Source organism: Perognathus longimembris, chromosome 19 (genome assembly GCF_023159225.1).
Source record: "Perognathus longimembris pacificus isolate PPM17 chromosome 19, ASM2315922v1, whole genome shotgun sequence".
NCBI lineage: Eukaryota > Metazoa > Chordata > Mammalia > Rodentia > Heteromyidae > Perognathus > Perognathus longimembris.
The window spans coordinates 20,130,959-20,147,622 of NC_063179.1; the positions used below are offsets into that span (position 1 = coordinate 20,130,959).

Here is a 16,664-nt window from a genome sequence, read left to right on the forward strand (position 1 = left end):
GGTTTGATTCCCCAGCACCACATATACAGAAAACGGCCAGAAGTGGCGCTGTGGCTCAAGTGGCAGAGTGCTAGCCTTGAGCAAAAGGAAGCCAGGGACAGTGCTCAGGCCCTGAGTCCAAGGCCCAGGACTGGCCAAAAAAAAAAAGATGCTCAATTCAATCATTTCAAATATCTGAACTGACATACATACCCAAGAGGGAAAATGAAATGCTTCAAGAAGATATTACAGTTCATGTTTGAGACTTTCCAGTTGTCTTGCTTGCCCTAATAAAATTGAACTTTCTAGCACCCCAAATCATAAGAACCAAATCTTACAAACACACATTAGTATCATTTGTGTGTCAATGTGTGAGAATGTGTGTGTCTATGTGTTTCTTATCCCTTTAGTTCACCTGTGGAACATCAAATTAGGTCTGAGTTTCCATTTTATGACTGGTTATATTTTAATCCATTAAAATTCTCTCCAGTGTTAATCAGAGTAACTTAGTGAAGACATGTAAAAATTACCATTGAGCACTGCTAAGAAAATGCTCAGAGGAGACACTCTGGAATACTTTAATCAACTAATGAATAGAACGATGACAGCTGGTTGCTCCTAACTTAACAGGATCCAAAAGGATGAGACAATAGTTTCAATGACCTAAAATCTTTTTTATATTCTCCGAAGAAAGTACTCATCACTGCAGCTGCAGGACTCATGTATCTGAAAAAGAAAACTCAGATTCCTCCATAGAGTAACTGAATTATAATAAAATCGACCTCTTTAGTTTTTTGCCTCTCCACATAAATTGTATAAGAAGAATTTTATGTCCATAAAACAACTTACTAGGATTTTGAACTATACTGTAGTCTATCTATAGGTGAAGTTAGTAAGAAGCCACATTTTGAAAATATTGAGCATCCCTGTCCACAAATATGGATTACCTCTCTACTTACTTGATTTCTTTCTTCAGAGCTTTGTTGTTCTCACATGATGCTCATATATAGTTAGGCTGGCTAGAGTTCTATCCCTCTCATTGGCCTTTTCAAAGAGTAAGAGTGCAGTTTTGTTTGCTTTTTTTCTACTATTTTACCATTTTAAATTACATTGGATTCTACTCACATTTTTGGAATTATTTTTGTTTTAATTATAAACACATGACAAAAAACTATGAAATAAAAAATATGTGTTTAAGTATTTATCTTAAAACACTTCTATAAAGTTTGCTAAATTTGAAAGGAAGATGTCTATTTTAAAGAACTGCATCTCAAAGAAAGTAAAAGGCATAAATAATTAGCAAAATTCATTGTAGCTTATAAAATGTAGTTTATTTCATGCAGAGTTACATAATTTCCTTTATTTTAACAACTAATCATATAAACACTTCAAAAAATTCATTACATCACAATAAGTTACACTATTACAAAGAAACTACCAGGCAATTTAGTTTGTCAAAATCAAACAGAGAGAACATTATGCATAGATAAGACCAAAGATGCTACCTCACCTAGCACTTTGCAGCTTTTTCCAAACATATGTTGTAAATGTAATGAGAATCTGCACAGAAAAATGATCAAATCCACAATACACTGATAAAATAGGAAACCTCTGTCATTACATATGAGATAATAAGAAGTGAGCAAAGATAAATTTGGCATCATGCATCAAAAATGAGCATAGTTGACAGTTTGAAAACTTTGGATGCACATCTGAAGATTTACCTTCTATTTTTCTAGTCAACTGAATTAGATGAAGGCAAAATAACAAGCACTTTATAAATGCAACACAGAAATTAGGCTTTTGGTATACTTTGCTTGGGTACTGGTAGTTATAAAAAGATACTGAAGAGATGTAGGCATATTTCAAGCTCACACTGGAGTACTTACTAAACTTAATAATATTGTCCCTAAGGAAATAGGTCTGGTCAGATGTTATATAAGATGTTTAAGCTATTTAAGAGCAACACAATTAATTAATTATGAAAACATTTATAAAAATTAAATATCAGGACATAATATCACTAATAGAGCTCTTTTGTATTTCTGCCAGTCCTGGGACTTGAACTCAGGGCCTGAGAACTGTCCTTGAACTTTTATTGCTCAAGGCTAGCACTCTACCACATGAGCCACAGAGCCATTTCCTGCTTTTTCTGTATATGTGGTACCGAGGAATGGAACCCAAGGCGTTGTGCATACTCGGTCACACTCCCAGCCCTCTTTTGTATTTTTTAATGCCATAAATTATAAACATATATTAGATGATAGTGATTTAAAAGATAGGTATACATATTCCCTACCTTCTAAGATGAGAAAAATCCTTCACGGTTTCAAAATGCAGACAAAAATAAATGCATTGGATTGCCTTTAACAAAAAATAAATAATGCAGTCTCTCCCCCACGGTTTGATATACTAAGTAGGGAAGATGTTAGCCAGCATTCATTTGACAAATATAATTCTAAGTGGGTAGACAAACAATGTTACTATTAGTATTACCACCTTGAAATGGTATTGTACAGTTTGATAAATTATGATATCACCATATACATGTCTGCCATAGTAAGCCACTCTGCACTCTTGCATCAAGTGCAGAAAAATTTTCCTTTTAGAAAATGATCTGGGATAAAGATAAAGATAGTGTTTTCCTGGAAAAAGAGTAATTTTCCCAAGGAGTGTATTAAAACAAGTATATATTTAGGACATTGATGAAAACGATGTCAATCGTCTTGCTCTAGTAAAAAGGTAAAAAAAAATGTAATAGCAAGACTTAACTAAACTCAGATAAAACAGATTTTTAGTTAAGCCATGGTAAATACAGAAATAAAGTCGAAGTGAGGACATGTTCCCCCTGCGATGGAAAGCACAGACAGGATAGCAGGGGCCCTGCTGGGAGGATGGCTCATGGGCTCTAAGTCAAGAAAGATGGCAGTGCTGCTTGGTTTCCCAAATGTCTGGGCAGGAAAAAGTTACTGAGTTAGAAATACCCCATCAGAGGGGCCCTCATGTCAGAAGGCCTTCTATAACTGTAACCCTGTTATATGGCTCCATCTCTCTTAAGGAAAGTTTTAATGATGTATATTATTTATGAATTCCTCTAAGTTCTTAATGTTGGGTTTAAAGCATTTTATGCAAAAAAATATTATGCTAATATGATTCATTTCGCTGAAGTGGCCACTTCAGTGACCTAAAAAGTATACATTGAAATGCGTGTTTCACATTTACATTCAGACATTGCTTACTCATCTACCAAAAGCTGTTTCACTATGTTAGTTACAATACTGCTACTTCAAGTAGTGGAATGTGTGGTCAGAAGTAGTTCCTTTTGAACCCACTGCTCATCAAAAACAAATACATATACAAAACAAAAGAAAAATGTCAGCACACTGAATATTATATTATAACCAGAGGTATCAAAAGAAATGATAAAGAGAGGCAGAAAAGAAGCCTAAGTCCATTTACTTCTTAACATTTGGAATTGAATATAATATGATCCATTAAACATGGGATATTCAATAATGCTAAGGTTCCTTTGGGACATGTGTTGTCCCTTAGTACAATGACACTTTTATCATTGCAATTTTCAGGAATGGTCCATTAAAATCATAATACAAAACTTACCTTGCTGAACTGTGTGAACTGTAACATAGAGAGTGTATTTTTCTTTTAATACAGTAGTGAACACATCATCACTCCCTATCTACTATAAAGTATAATACAGAATGAAATTCATTCCTCAACATACTAAATATACTTTAAGAAACACACATGTTGACTTTCCTATCCACATTTAATTTGGATTCATGTTCCACTTAGAACTTAGTAAAGGCCCCAAACTAATCACTTGGCAGTATTTTATAGTGTTTGGATTTTCAAATTCTGATTTATCTTTATAAAGAAAAAGCTTTAAAGCTTTACCACTTTTGTGAAATAAGGACATCATGTGTGGTGAAGTTCACCTAAATTCATTAAGAGAGCCAAATTTAGTAGTTGGACTTTTGCTTATTTTGTTGTTTTTTTTAAAAAAATGCTCTAATGATAGCAAGTTACATATTTTAAAAGTCATTTAGCCACTTATAGGTGCTTAATGAAAATTACAATTATTATTACTTTCTGCAATGGTTATTTTGAACTATTGGCTTATTGAATATGCATACCTAAAATATTTAGAAGAATAATTTAGAAAAGTCTAATCAGATACTTATTATCATTTAAGAAAGGCATAAAAAACTAGTTGCCAGCTTGGGAATATGACCTAGTGGCAAGAGTGCTTGCCTCATATACATGATTCCCAAGTACCACCTATATAGAAAATGGTCAGAAGTGGCACTGTGGCTAAAGTGGCAGAGTAAGCAAAAAGAAGCCAAGAACAGTGCTCAGGCTCTGAGTCCAAGGCCCAGGACTGGCAAAACAAACAAACAAACAAACAAACAAACAACTAGTTGCCAGAAGTAATTCTTTAAGAAATGCACTTCACATGTAAGGTTTATGAATTAAGTAATTTAGTAATAATATTTTGCAACAGATGTCATTACATGGTAATAACCTTCTCAAAATGGAATCATTTTTGTACATACTACAGATTTTTGTGCATGGTGGCTTAACTATTAAATTTTGTAGGACACTCTCATTTTAAAATTTGAATACTCTGGATCATTGAAACAACCGAAAACTATTCTGGAACTCAAAATGCATTAAAAAAAAGATGAATACTATTTGTGATGTATGTGTATAAATATATATGCTGCAATTATTATAACCATAAACATTTAGTAATAATGGGAAGTAGCAAGTTTCCCTTATGTATTCCTATCCATTTACATTAGGGCATTATAAAGTTAGTTATATAAATAATGAGATTTGTTCTCTTTTTCTATTTCTGTTTACTCCATCTGGGTAACATGACAAAACCTAATGAGAAACCCCATATACTTAAAAATATTCCCAAGACTGAGGATGTTGACTCAAGCAGTAGAGTGCCTGTCAAGCAATCTTGAGCCTGAGTTCAAAGCCCACTACTGAATCCAAAAAAATCCACATCTCAAAGGAAACCCAAATGTTAAACAATAAAACAATATTTTCACAGGACTCCTGATGAATTAGTCCAATAAACGTTTTTCCTATGGGGACTTGTAAGTATCTCTATAATACTAAGAAACTCAAATTCTGAAATAATCATTGTACCCATCCATCATCTTCAGGGAAAAGTAGCATAGCTAATGACTTATTTTGTCTTTCTAAACTCCAGTACATAAATATCAACTCATTGCCTCACAAGAGTTTTGTGAGGTAGATCAGTAGGCAAATAGCATTATCTTCACTCTGCTAATGAAGAAACTGAGGCACTGAAAGGTTACCAGATCTTCCCAAGGCATTCAAGCAGTATTAAATTATTGTGGCACTCCGATCACATTATACAATGATGTGTTTGTGTGTGTGTGTGTGTGTGTGTGTGTGTGTGTGTGTGTGTGTGTGTTTTAAAACAAACAGGTTATATCAACTGATAATTTTAAAGGGGCTCTAATTTTAAAGATTATAAACTCCTAGATCAAAACAATCTGATAGGACAGTCCATTATCCCTTTACACATCTGAACAGAACAATTACTTCACAATTTTTACATGATAACGTTCATTAAAGAACAAACTAAAAATAGAAAATTTATGTCTGACAGAGAGAGATTACTTTCAAGAAACATAAATCAAGCCGGGCACTGGTGGCTCATGTCTGTAATCCTACCTACTCAGGAGGCTGAGATCTAAGGATTGAGGTTCAAAGCCAGGCAGAAAAGTTAGTAAGACTTTTATCTCCAACAAACTACTCAGTAAAAATCTGGAAGTAGCGCTGTGGCTCAAGTGGTAAAGCATTAGCCTTGAGCACAAAGAGGCTCAAGGACAGCTCACAGGCCCTGAGTTGAAGCTCATGACTGGCCAAAAGAAAAAAAAAGAACAAAACATAAATCATATTGTTAGGATGATCATATAACTGAACTTCAATAAAGACACTTGAGAGTTTAAGTGAACACTAGTCATAATAACAAGGATAATAAATATTAAAATGAGATTTTACTGGGCAAGTTTAAATATGGTCATCTCATGTAGAATTGACTCTGAGAGAGTCACAGATATTTCAGAACCATTAAGAAAAACTCCCTGTCATCATTTTACGCTCAATCATATTCACCAGTGTGTCAAAAGATACTATCTGTTTGGCTTAAACACAAAAGTTAAAATAGTGAATTTAAAATTACAAGCACATTAAAAAGCAAGTTACTATTACAGATTTCCATTTTAATATTATTTTTCTGTTTCCTATATGCCCCAATTTAAGTCCTAGTAATATAAGTAAATGCATTTGTTTTTTAACTTTACATAACCAGATGTTTTCTTTTCAAAAAGTGTAAACAGGCACCTTTAAATATTAGAGTTTTTTGTGGAATTCTTTGGCTATTAAAAAAAAAACACCTATTTCCTATTTACCATTAGTGCTTATTTTCTCCTTGAATGGAATGATCAACACTTACATCAATATAATACCAAAGATGAGTTTTTTCCAAAATGAAAATCTTTTTCAAAGCAATAGTACCAAAAACATTTTTTAAATATTTTTTTAGAAAAGACTAAAAAGAATGACAGATCACCTAATTAGAGAACACATGCTAAAGACATTACCAGTTGATGTATAATCTTAATTACACATGCAGAAATCCCATTAATTTGCACACAGATTTGAAAAAGGGCTTTTTACATTCAGCTATGTCTGATAAGACTTCTTTTAAGACATTGGTTTTGTGAATATCAATATTATCTGAGGTCTTCTTTCATTTGTTTCCTTAGGAAGTACAAGTTGAACCTACATTTTAGGAACAGCAAAATGTAAATCATAATTACAAAAATGCATATTACTTAGTGTGACATATGGCTTCCTTGAACCTTTGCCTCCTCAAAAATAATTAATCTGAAACAAACTCAATTTCACACTTTCAACAAACATTGGTCTTTATCATGAGTCAAACCTTTCCACTGGAACTGTACTTCTAAGGCAGATACTTAGAGAATGGTATGTAACACATCCTATTAGCAAAGATGATATTCAATTCAATGAACTAAGCAACCTATTATTACTAAGATGTAATTATTTATCAGTGCCATTTTGTTTTCCTGACACTTTTTACCAAGAGTACACAGGAAATTTGGGAGCACACAAATGTTCATAGAGCCTGAACTGATGATGTGTTGACCTAGATTAGTTGTTCCATCATTTTTTTCCTGATTTTAGATATCTTCAAATATTACACTGGAAGACATTGAGAGATATCGACCACCACACTGATACCTAAAAGATGAACATAAAGAAATTATCTGAATCATCAAACATAATAAAGGAAAAAAGAAAACAATATATTCTTGCTTTAGTAAAAAAGTCAATTCAATAGCTGAAAGTAAAAACTTATTTACTTAATTGTAAATCAACCCATGAGAGAGAGCCTAGAATACATGTATGACAAAGTGAAGAATTTTTTTAAAGTGGAAAGATATAAGATACCTCCAGGAGATTGTTAGTTTAATAAATACTCTTAATTACCAAATATAAATAGAATATTCTTGAGTTTTGCTCCTTATAGACAATAACACATTAAACATCTTGATGTATGTGACACTTGCTTTTATTTTCCCATGGGACAGTTCTAAAAGACACAGTCTCTGACATTTGAGTACTAGAGTTTTCTGAATTATGATTTATAAGCTGTCCTTAGGTAAGTTGCTAAACCTCTGGATTTAAAAACAATTGGATTTCAACCACAAATAAAATATTGTTAAAGTACTTAGACTGTGTCTGATATCGAGACATAATTATGCAGCTATTGCTAAATTAAATCAATTTTATAAATGAGACTTATATTCAACTCTTTTTTCTTATTTATAACACTAGTGTTGCATGAAGATACCAATTTCAATTCCCACTATTTGAGTGTTACAGTTTTTCAAAAATAAAAAAAAATGGAGGGCAAGAAAAGATGTCAAAAGTCATTTAATGTATTTTTAGTAGTCGTGAAACTGGGAATATAACCAGAGTCTCACATAGTCCAGTATGCTACCACTGGGCTACACCCCCAGTTGAACATTTTCCTTATAGTTAATTATCAGTTGTTTTTCAACCTTGTCAGGTTAGTATAGCAATAAAATTTCAGCCATTTGGAACTTACCTTCCTGATTCAGATTCAAGAGGATCATCAGTGAATGTTTCTGCATTAAAATCCAAAGGTTCTGCATCTTGAAGAAGTTCTATTCGGTCCCTTTCAGTCCTGTTATTAGCTCTGGTATACTTGGAGGCTGATTAACAGAAGAAAACAAATATCTATTATTGCCTTTTAATTTATGAATTCAAAGAAAGAAAAAAATCAAGATTCAAAATGATCCAAATTTTTATTATAACAAATAAGAAATGATAACTACATGGTAGTTATTTAAAATAAATTGAAAAGGCAGGCACAGTGGCTCAAGCTTGTAATCTTAGCTACTGAGGAGGTAGAATGGTATCAGGCCAGCCTGAGTAAGAAGAAATTTGAGAGACACTATTTCAACCAATGGCTGAGTAATGTGGTACATACCTGTAATCCCAGCTATGGGGAGAGCACAATGACTCAATATAGTAGTGCATGCCTGTCATCCCCATCACACAGGGAAGCACACATTGGAGGATTATAGCAAAAGCCATTCTGGGCATAAAATGACTCTACCTTGAAAAATCACCAATACAAAAGGGGCTAGAAGTACAGCTCAAGTGGTAGAGGGTCTGGCTAGCAAACCTGAAACTCTGAGTTCTCCTCCCAAAACTTTTTTTTTTTTTTTTCCAGTCCTGGGCCTTGGACTCAGCACCTGAGCACTGTACCTGGCTTCTCTTTGCTCAAGGCTAGCACTCTGTTACTTGAACCACAGCACCACTTCTGGCCGTTTTCTATATATGTGGTGCTGGGGAATTGAACCCAGGGCTTCATGTATATGAGGCAAGCACTCTTGCCACTAGGCCATATTCCCAGCCTTCTTCCCAAAACATTAAGGCATAAAAACTATTTTGAATCAAAATTAATACTTAACTGTGGCATAATAGTGAAGTTATTCCTTATTAAGTGAAATGTCAGTTGGCTTCATAGTAAACTTCATATTTTGTTTGTGACTATAAAAGATATCTAAATTGATATCCTCTCATTATCTATGTGAGCAAACATAAGAAAATACTTTCGAAGCAAGCTAGAAAACAAACTACTTACACCAATTGGTATTACTATCTGAGAAATTGGACTCTTTGGGATCAGGATGAACATTTCTATTTCTGGTAGAATCTTCTCTATTATGTCCATATCGTTCTTTCCATTCCTAGAAAAGAAACACAAATAAATATGTAACAAAAGAACAGAATAATTAACCACTGGCAACATTCTATACACACAGTATAATATAAATATTAGCTATTACAAAATCCATTAGGAAGTCAGATAGTAGCTCATGCCTATAATCCTAGCTACTCAGAAGGCTGAAATCTGAGGTTCATGGTTCAAAGCCAGCCTGGGCAGGAAAGTCTTTGAGACTCTTATCTCCAATAAACTACTCAGAAAAAGCCAGAAGTGGTGCTGTGGCTCAAGTGGTAGAGAGCTAGTCTTGAGCACAGAGGCTCAGGAACAGAGCTAGGCCCTGCGTTCAAGCTCCAAGTTGGCAGAAAGAAAAACACAACAAAATTAGAAATCATTATAATTGTCATAATGGAACTAAGAAACAACAGGCCAATTATATGCCTTTATGTTTTTTGTTAAAACTAGCCTGTATACGCTTAGGTTTTATTTTGCTTTATTTTATTGGTAGTACTGGGATTTGAACTCAGGGCTTTGTGCTTTCTATACAAGTGCTCCACCATTTGAGCCATGCCTTTCATATTTTAGTTATTTTTAGGACAGGGTCTTGCAGTTTGACTCAGGACTAAACATTTGACCATGCTGCCTATGCCTTCAGGTAAATATAATAATATGCATATGATAGTTTGCCTAGCTTTTTTACCCCTGCTGGCCTTGAACCAGGACCATAATGACCTCTGCTTTCTGAGTAGCTGGGATTATAGGTGTGTGGCATCATTTCTTACCCTATCAGCTCTGATTTTTAATAAAGACACTTATAGATATTTTGCTAGCTCTTATTATAATGCATTACTCTAAAATTTAAAAATGATAATGTTTCTCTTAATGACATAAGTTATGGAAATCATAATGATTAATAAGATGTTAATAAAATTTTATTTCACTTAAACTATAAGCAAAAACTTATTCATGACAGCAAAATCAAAGTTGTACAAAAGCATAACAAAATGATGACTCAGATGGTGCTACTATGAACACAGTAAAATCATTTATTAAATTGAAACTATTTTAAAGTCACCCAGCTCCACCTTTCAGGCAGTGCAAGGACTCATTTTTCTATGTGTAAGCAGTCTATTGCAATTTTAATAAACTGTGAAAGTAAAAAACTATTCACAATAGGCAAACTATGGGATCAGCCTAGGTGTCCATAAACTACTGAATGGGTATAGAAAATATGCTAGCCAAAAGGAATGGAACTATATCATTTAAAGAAAAATGGATAAAAATGGAGACTATCACATTAAGCAACATAAGCCAGAGTAAGACAAATTTTACATTTTCCCTTTTATATGTTATCTAAATCTAGAGATAAAAAGGAAAGTGTATGGGTGAAATGGCTTTTGTTTAGGTGTGGGAATCAGCAAGAATGGGGAGGGTAAGAGGGTGAAGAGGAGGGGAATCTTCACAAAATACTTTATATGCATGTATGAAAATAGAATAATGTGTTTGAAAGGAAGGGAAGATAGGAAAGAGTAACTGAGAAGAATTTGGCCAAAGTACACTATGTACATGTATAGCACTATAACAATGAAACCCTCTTTGTACAATTTATTTAATGCTAATAAAATAAGAAAAAGGAAGCCATGCATCGGTGACTTGCTCACACTTGCAATCCTAGCTAGGCAGGGGCTGAAATGAAGATCATAGTTCAAAGTCAGCCCAAACAGAAAAGTCCATGAAACTCTTATCTCCAATTAACTACTGAAAAGCTAGAAATGGTGCTGAAGACCTTGAGTTCAAGCCCCACGACCAGCACAAAATAAAACAAATAAATTAAAGGGGCCGAAAGAATAAGACAAACAGAACAACATCAACAAAGAAGTAAAATCTATTTTAGGAATTTCTGTTCTTTGACTCCAGTTATGCCTGAAATAAAGAGCACGACTTTAACACCATGATACATAAAGATAGAGAGCAAGTCTCCTTTTAGTCTATTTCATCAGTATAAATATACCCAGGTGCTAGAAGTGTTTGGTAAATATGGGTAGTTTTTCTGTTTCTTTCTATTTTAACCTACAATGGGAAAGTTAGTTTGCCTCAGGAAATGGAGTACTAAAGAGAAATTAAGGAGGAAAATAAAATACCACACTATAAAAAAGAAAAATCACTTAAAACAATCAAAATCACTTTAACAGCAAGACTGTTTTTCACTCATTTAATAAATGTTTACATCCTTTAGGCAAGAAACTGATAGTTGACACAAATCAAGTAATTTTTACTAGAAGCTTTCTAAGCAAATTTGAAAGAACATTTAGCACGTGTATGTGAAAGTATTAAAATTGTCTCTCTTTAAAAATAAATTCTGTGGGCTGGGGATATAGCCTAGTGGCAAGAGTGCCTGCCTCGGATACACGAGGCCCTAGGTTCGATTCCCCAGCACCACATATACAGAAAACGGCCAGAAGCGGCGCTGTGGCTCAAGTGGCGGAGTGCTAGCCTTGAGCGGGAAGAAGCCAGGGACAGTGCTCAGGCCCTGAGTCCAAGGCCCAGGACTGGCCAAAATAAATAAATAAATAAACAAATAAATAAATAAATAAATTCTGTGACATTTTTCCCACTGCTTTTCTATCTTCAACCAATTATTCCAAGTCAGTAAGATTTCCATAGTTCACACTAATTTCTGGTTACATCAATTTAACAAAATACTGTACTTACTCTTCTTCGATTTTCACCTTCTTCTTGTCTTTGCCTTTTTCTCTTCTCTAAAGACAGAAAAGTGGCCTCAAATTTCAGATAATAGGAATTAATTAGCTATAGGGTAACTGATGTAAAGTTATCAGAATGGAATCAAAAGTTCTTTTAAATTACTACAAAATTAAAGGTAATAGTTTAATGTTAGAACAGATGGAAGGAAATGTCTTCTCTGTTTTGGTTAGAGGTGGAATTTGTAGTCTTGTCTAAATAAATTTAGTGAAAGAAAAAATTATTCTTCGGGCTGGGGATATAGCCTAGTGGCAAGAGCGCTTGCCTCGTATACATGAAGCCCTGGTTTCGATTATCCAGCACTACATATACAGAAAATGGCCAGAAGTGGCGCTGTGACTCAAGTGGCAGAGTGCTATAGCCTTGAGCAAAAAGAAGCCAGGAACAGTGCTCAGGCCCTGAGTCCAAGGCCCAGGACTGGCAAAAAAAAAAGAAAAGAAAAAATTATTCTTCACAGTGACCTGAAAGTTGTTTCTCTGTATTCTCTATTCTCTTTCACCCTTTCTTCTAAACTAAGATCAGGCCTTCTTTGTATATAGTCTTTTCCCTTATTAATCTGTTCAGGTTATATACTCAATGTTTAGGATATCTCCACACATCTTAGGACACGCTTCCAATTTATCATTCTTATTTGTGAGAATCTTGGATCATGTTATTAGGTCAGGTGAAGTCTAATTAATGCAACCATTAAACCATAGAACCATTTATCAATTAGACACTACCTTCACCATTGGTAGACCAATGCCCACAGATAAGATTTCTATCACTATAATACTATCACTTGAGTATAGGTAAGTTTAATATATTCACCATTGTGATTAGATTCTAGGAGAATATTATATACTCTAATAGCAATCAAATTCTCACATCAATGATCATCACATTCTAAAGAAAATAGTCCTGGTTTGAATCATCTAGCATGCAGTATCAAACTGATGATTCTTTAAATTAATGAGCTTTGCATTTACAGTTGTATAGAAACTGGCAGCTATGTTTTGACACAAATATGGAAACAACTCTTTTACAGTTTGGATCCTAAATGTCCTCCAAAGATATACATGCTAAAGTCTTGGTCATGGGCACATAGCACTATTTGAAGATGAGGTAGCCTTTAGGGGATAGAGCTAGTGGAAGGAAGGTAGGTCACTTTGTCATGCTCTTGAAGGAAATACTTAGATCCCAATCCTTCCTGTGTATTTCTTTGCTTCCTGATTTCCTTGAGACCTGGTTTCCTCTATCCCAGGGCTCATCACCAAACTGTATTGACACAGGTCCAAAAGCAGAGGGACCATTTGACCATAGACTAAACCTTTAGAATTATGAGTCAAAATCAGCATTTCCTTCTTGTAAGTTGTTTATCTCAAATGTTTAGTAACAGAAACAGAAAGCTGATGAACACAAACTATAAATGGGCATTAGTTATAGACCTAATAATTATGCTACAAAATTTCTTATAGATGTTTTTAATTATTTTTGTTATTTTCATTTTCACTCTTCTAAGAAAGCTAAATGTATATTTTGGGCTAAAAGCACTGTATAACTTTATAATACCTTAAGACAGATGAAAAGTCATTTGTAAATTATTCAAACATTAATTTTGTACTTTAAGTCTTAGCACTTCATATTTTCTCTTCAATTATTTTAAAAGACAATTCTTACCTCGTCTGATTAATTCCTTTCCTTCATCAACTAAGTCTGATGTCATGTCATTATCTCCCATGAACTGCTGGAAACCAAGCAGATTCAAGCAGCGAGTTCCTAAACTAAAAAAAGCAGGTTTTCAAAAGATAAGCACTGTTTCCTGATGCAAATCTTTAGAGAAATTATTATTGAGTATTGCCACCCATAAAGAAACCTATGGTACATGATTAGATATCATGGCAAGTTACATAGTGTTATATCCTATCATTCTCCAAGAAGTACTATTTCCCTATCTAAGAAACTTTTTCCTAGTATTTTACACATTAGGATACGGATTACATCCAGATTTTCTTATGCAAGTAAACAAGATCAAGCTATCAGTAAGTATATCTTCAGAAACAATTATATCAGGATTATACTATTATATAATCACTATATTACAAAAATAATCTGTTCTTTTTTATATTCAAACAGCAGTTTATTACTATAAATTTAGTATTTTAAATGTGGGATATTCTGGTTTAGAAAGTCTTTATTATATGAATTTATTTTCATGTTTTGTTTTTTTCCCTAAGGACTAGTCAGTTTTAATAGCTTTTGATTATATACAATAAATTGATCACAATATCTCAACCATGGCTATTAATTCCCACTTGATTTGCTATTTACTTTAAATCTGATTGTTGTACAGGAAAAGACTATTCTGATAAGGAATAAGCAGATAAGGAAGAATGAGGTGATTAAGCAGCATTAATTGGTTAATATTCTACTATGCATCAGATAGTCATCGATATTCTATTCAATTATTACTATGCCCCCCCCAAATATTACCTATAGATAAGCAAACAAGTTCAGGGGTTAAACAGCTTCCTAAAGATACCTTAATGAATTATAGATTAGAGATTTAAGGCCAAGATTTTTTTTTAAATCACAGTTCTCGTTATTGTACTTAGTTCTTAAACTTTTTCATTGATGTACTTCTAATGGTAGAAACCTGTGTACAAACATGTAGAGAGAGGCAACAATAAAGGAAGGGGTGAATGAAAAATTGTGTGTGTGAAAAAGAGAAAACAGAAAGGCAACTGAAGTGAAGATGTCCAGTTTCCATTAAAAATAGGTAAATATCTGGCTGATTCAGAAAATATATGCTTGTTTTATATAAAAAGAATGTTTTACATGAATTACCACTGAGTGAATGTGAAGTTTCAGGTAGATAATCATGTTAATTTTGTGACTCCAAACATTCCTTTATTATAATTATATCCTTGTAGGAACAATATATACCAGGATAAATACTAGTACTGGTATGGGAAAGTTTTTTTTCTGTAAAGTATCAAGAAACAACTATATCTTACCTAGGCAGCTAAGATTAAGTCTTAACTATAGATATAGCTGTGTTGCTTCTAATGTAGGAATTAGGCTAACATGCCAAATGAAACATGACATCATGGCCAATGATAATGTACACATAAAGCTAAACTACCACTGAAATGTTACTAAGACATTGCTTCGCATACTTATAAAAGAGGATATCTAATTTGAAAATTGAGGAACATGACCTTTTTCCTCAAAGATAAAATGGCATTTGAAGTTTATATTAATTAATGCTTGAATTTTTTTCCTTTTTCCCTTCCCTCCTTCCTTCCTCTTTTCTCCTTTCCTTTCTTTCACCTCTCCTCTCCCTTCTTCCCTCCTCTACTCCTTTCTTTTTCTCTCCCTTTCCTTCCTTTCTTATCCATTCTCTTCCCTTCCCTCCTATTTTCTTGTTTCGTTCTTTCTTTCTCCCTTTTCTATCTTTCCTTCCCTCCCTCTTTTCCTCTATTTCTCCTTCTGCCCATCCTTTTTTTCTGTACCTCCAATTTTCCTTCTCTTTTCCTTTTTCCTCTCTCCTCCCCCTTTCTCCCTTCCTCCTTCCCTTCCTCCACTCTTCCTTTTTATAACTATCCTTTTAAATGAGAAAGTATTGTAAACCATAATACCATAAGTACTAAGATTTTATCTCAAGTGCTAATATTGCCAACATAACTACTAACATGGAAAGACATAATTTATATTTTATAAGCTTTTAGAGTGCCATAAAACTTATAGAAATTCTTAATATGAGTAAGTATATAATCAAAACTTAGTTTTTTATGTACAATGTATGCTTACTCTCTTCTTTTAATACATCATTTTCGCAGAACAAGTCTGTTATTATCTTTTCTACCTTAAAGGAAAAATTCAAAATATTAGTTTTTCTGTCAGTTCATATTAATAATACTATTTTATTTTTTGGTGGCACTAGGGTTCAAACTAAGGGGGCCATGTACTTGCTTGGCTTGCTTGCTTAGCCCATGTTCCACTAACTGAGCCACACTTTCAGTCATGCTGTTTTGCTGGTTATTTTGGAGATGTGATATCATAGATTTTTCTACCCAGGCAGCCTCAGGACCTCATATTCCTAAGTAATTAGGATCTTTGATGTGACCCACTGGTGCTTGTCTAGCAGGATTATTTTTATTATAGTCTTCTAGCTTTTTAAGTATCAGAAATTAAAACAAAAGTATTTTAAAAATTGAGGCAAGTTCTTTAGAAAACTCTGTTTTCTAATTACCCTAATATTAGTACATTTCACTTGCAATAACAAGTAAATTGATAAAATTTAAAAGTAAATCGATAAAAGTTTCCTTAGAAAAGCAAACTGATTCTAGAAGCCAAACAAACCTATCCTTTAACTCATTTTGAATCTTACTTCTGCAAAAATTCAACTACCTTCTCTAATGCCATAAAAAGAGCAGTCCATGTACTTCCAAAAGTAAGAGGAGGTGACTTCTCCAACCCTACATGTATGTCTTGATTATAACTATTCCCCTGATGACCCTTTGTGCTGGTCAGGATCTGAAGCATCTAGAAACGCAGTGATATTATGGAGAAACCCCACAGACAGAATTCCATG

At 33.7% G+C, this 16,664-nt stretch overlaps 1 protein-coding gene across 2 annotated transcripts in view; it reads right to left on the reverse strand.

Annotated features, from left to right (window-relative positions):
• Window positions 1–7,244: 7,244 nt before the first annotated feature.
• The window catches only part of Lmbrd2 (LMBR1 domain containing 2), a 44,052-nt gene continuing 34,632 nt past the window's right edge, over window positions 7,245–16,664 (reverse strand). For both annotated transcript variants that reach the window (XM_048368502.1, XM_048368503.1), the window contains exons 14-18: window positions 13,748–13,851; window positions 12,041–12,087; window positions 9,248–9,353; window positions 8,183–8,309; window positions 7,245–7,311 (exon numbers count right to left, since the gene is read on the reverse strand). In XM_048368502.1, coding sequence (XP_048224459.1) covers window positions 7,251–7,311; window positions 8,183–8,309; window positions 9,248–9,353; window positions 12,041–12,087; window positions 13,748–13,851 — 445 coding nt within the window. In that variant the 3' untranslated portion in view covers window positions 7,245–7,250. The remainder of the gene's footprint in view (window positions 7,312–8,182; window positions 8,310–9,247; window positions 9,354–12,040; window positions 12,088–13,747; window positions 13,852–16,664) is intronic.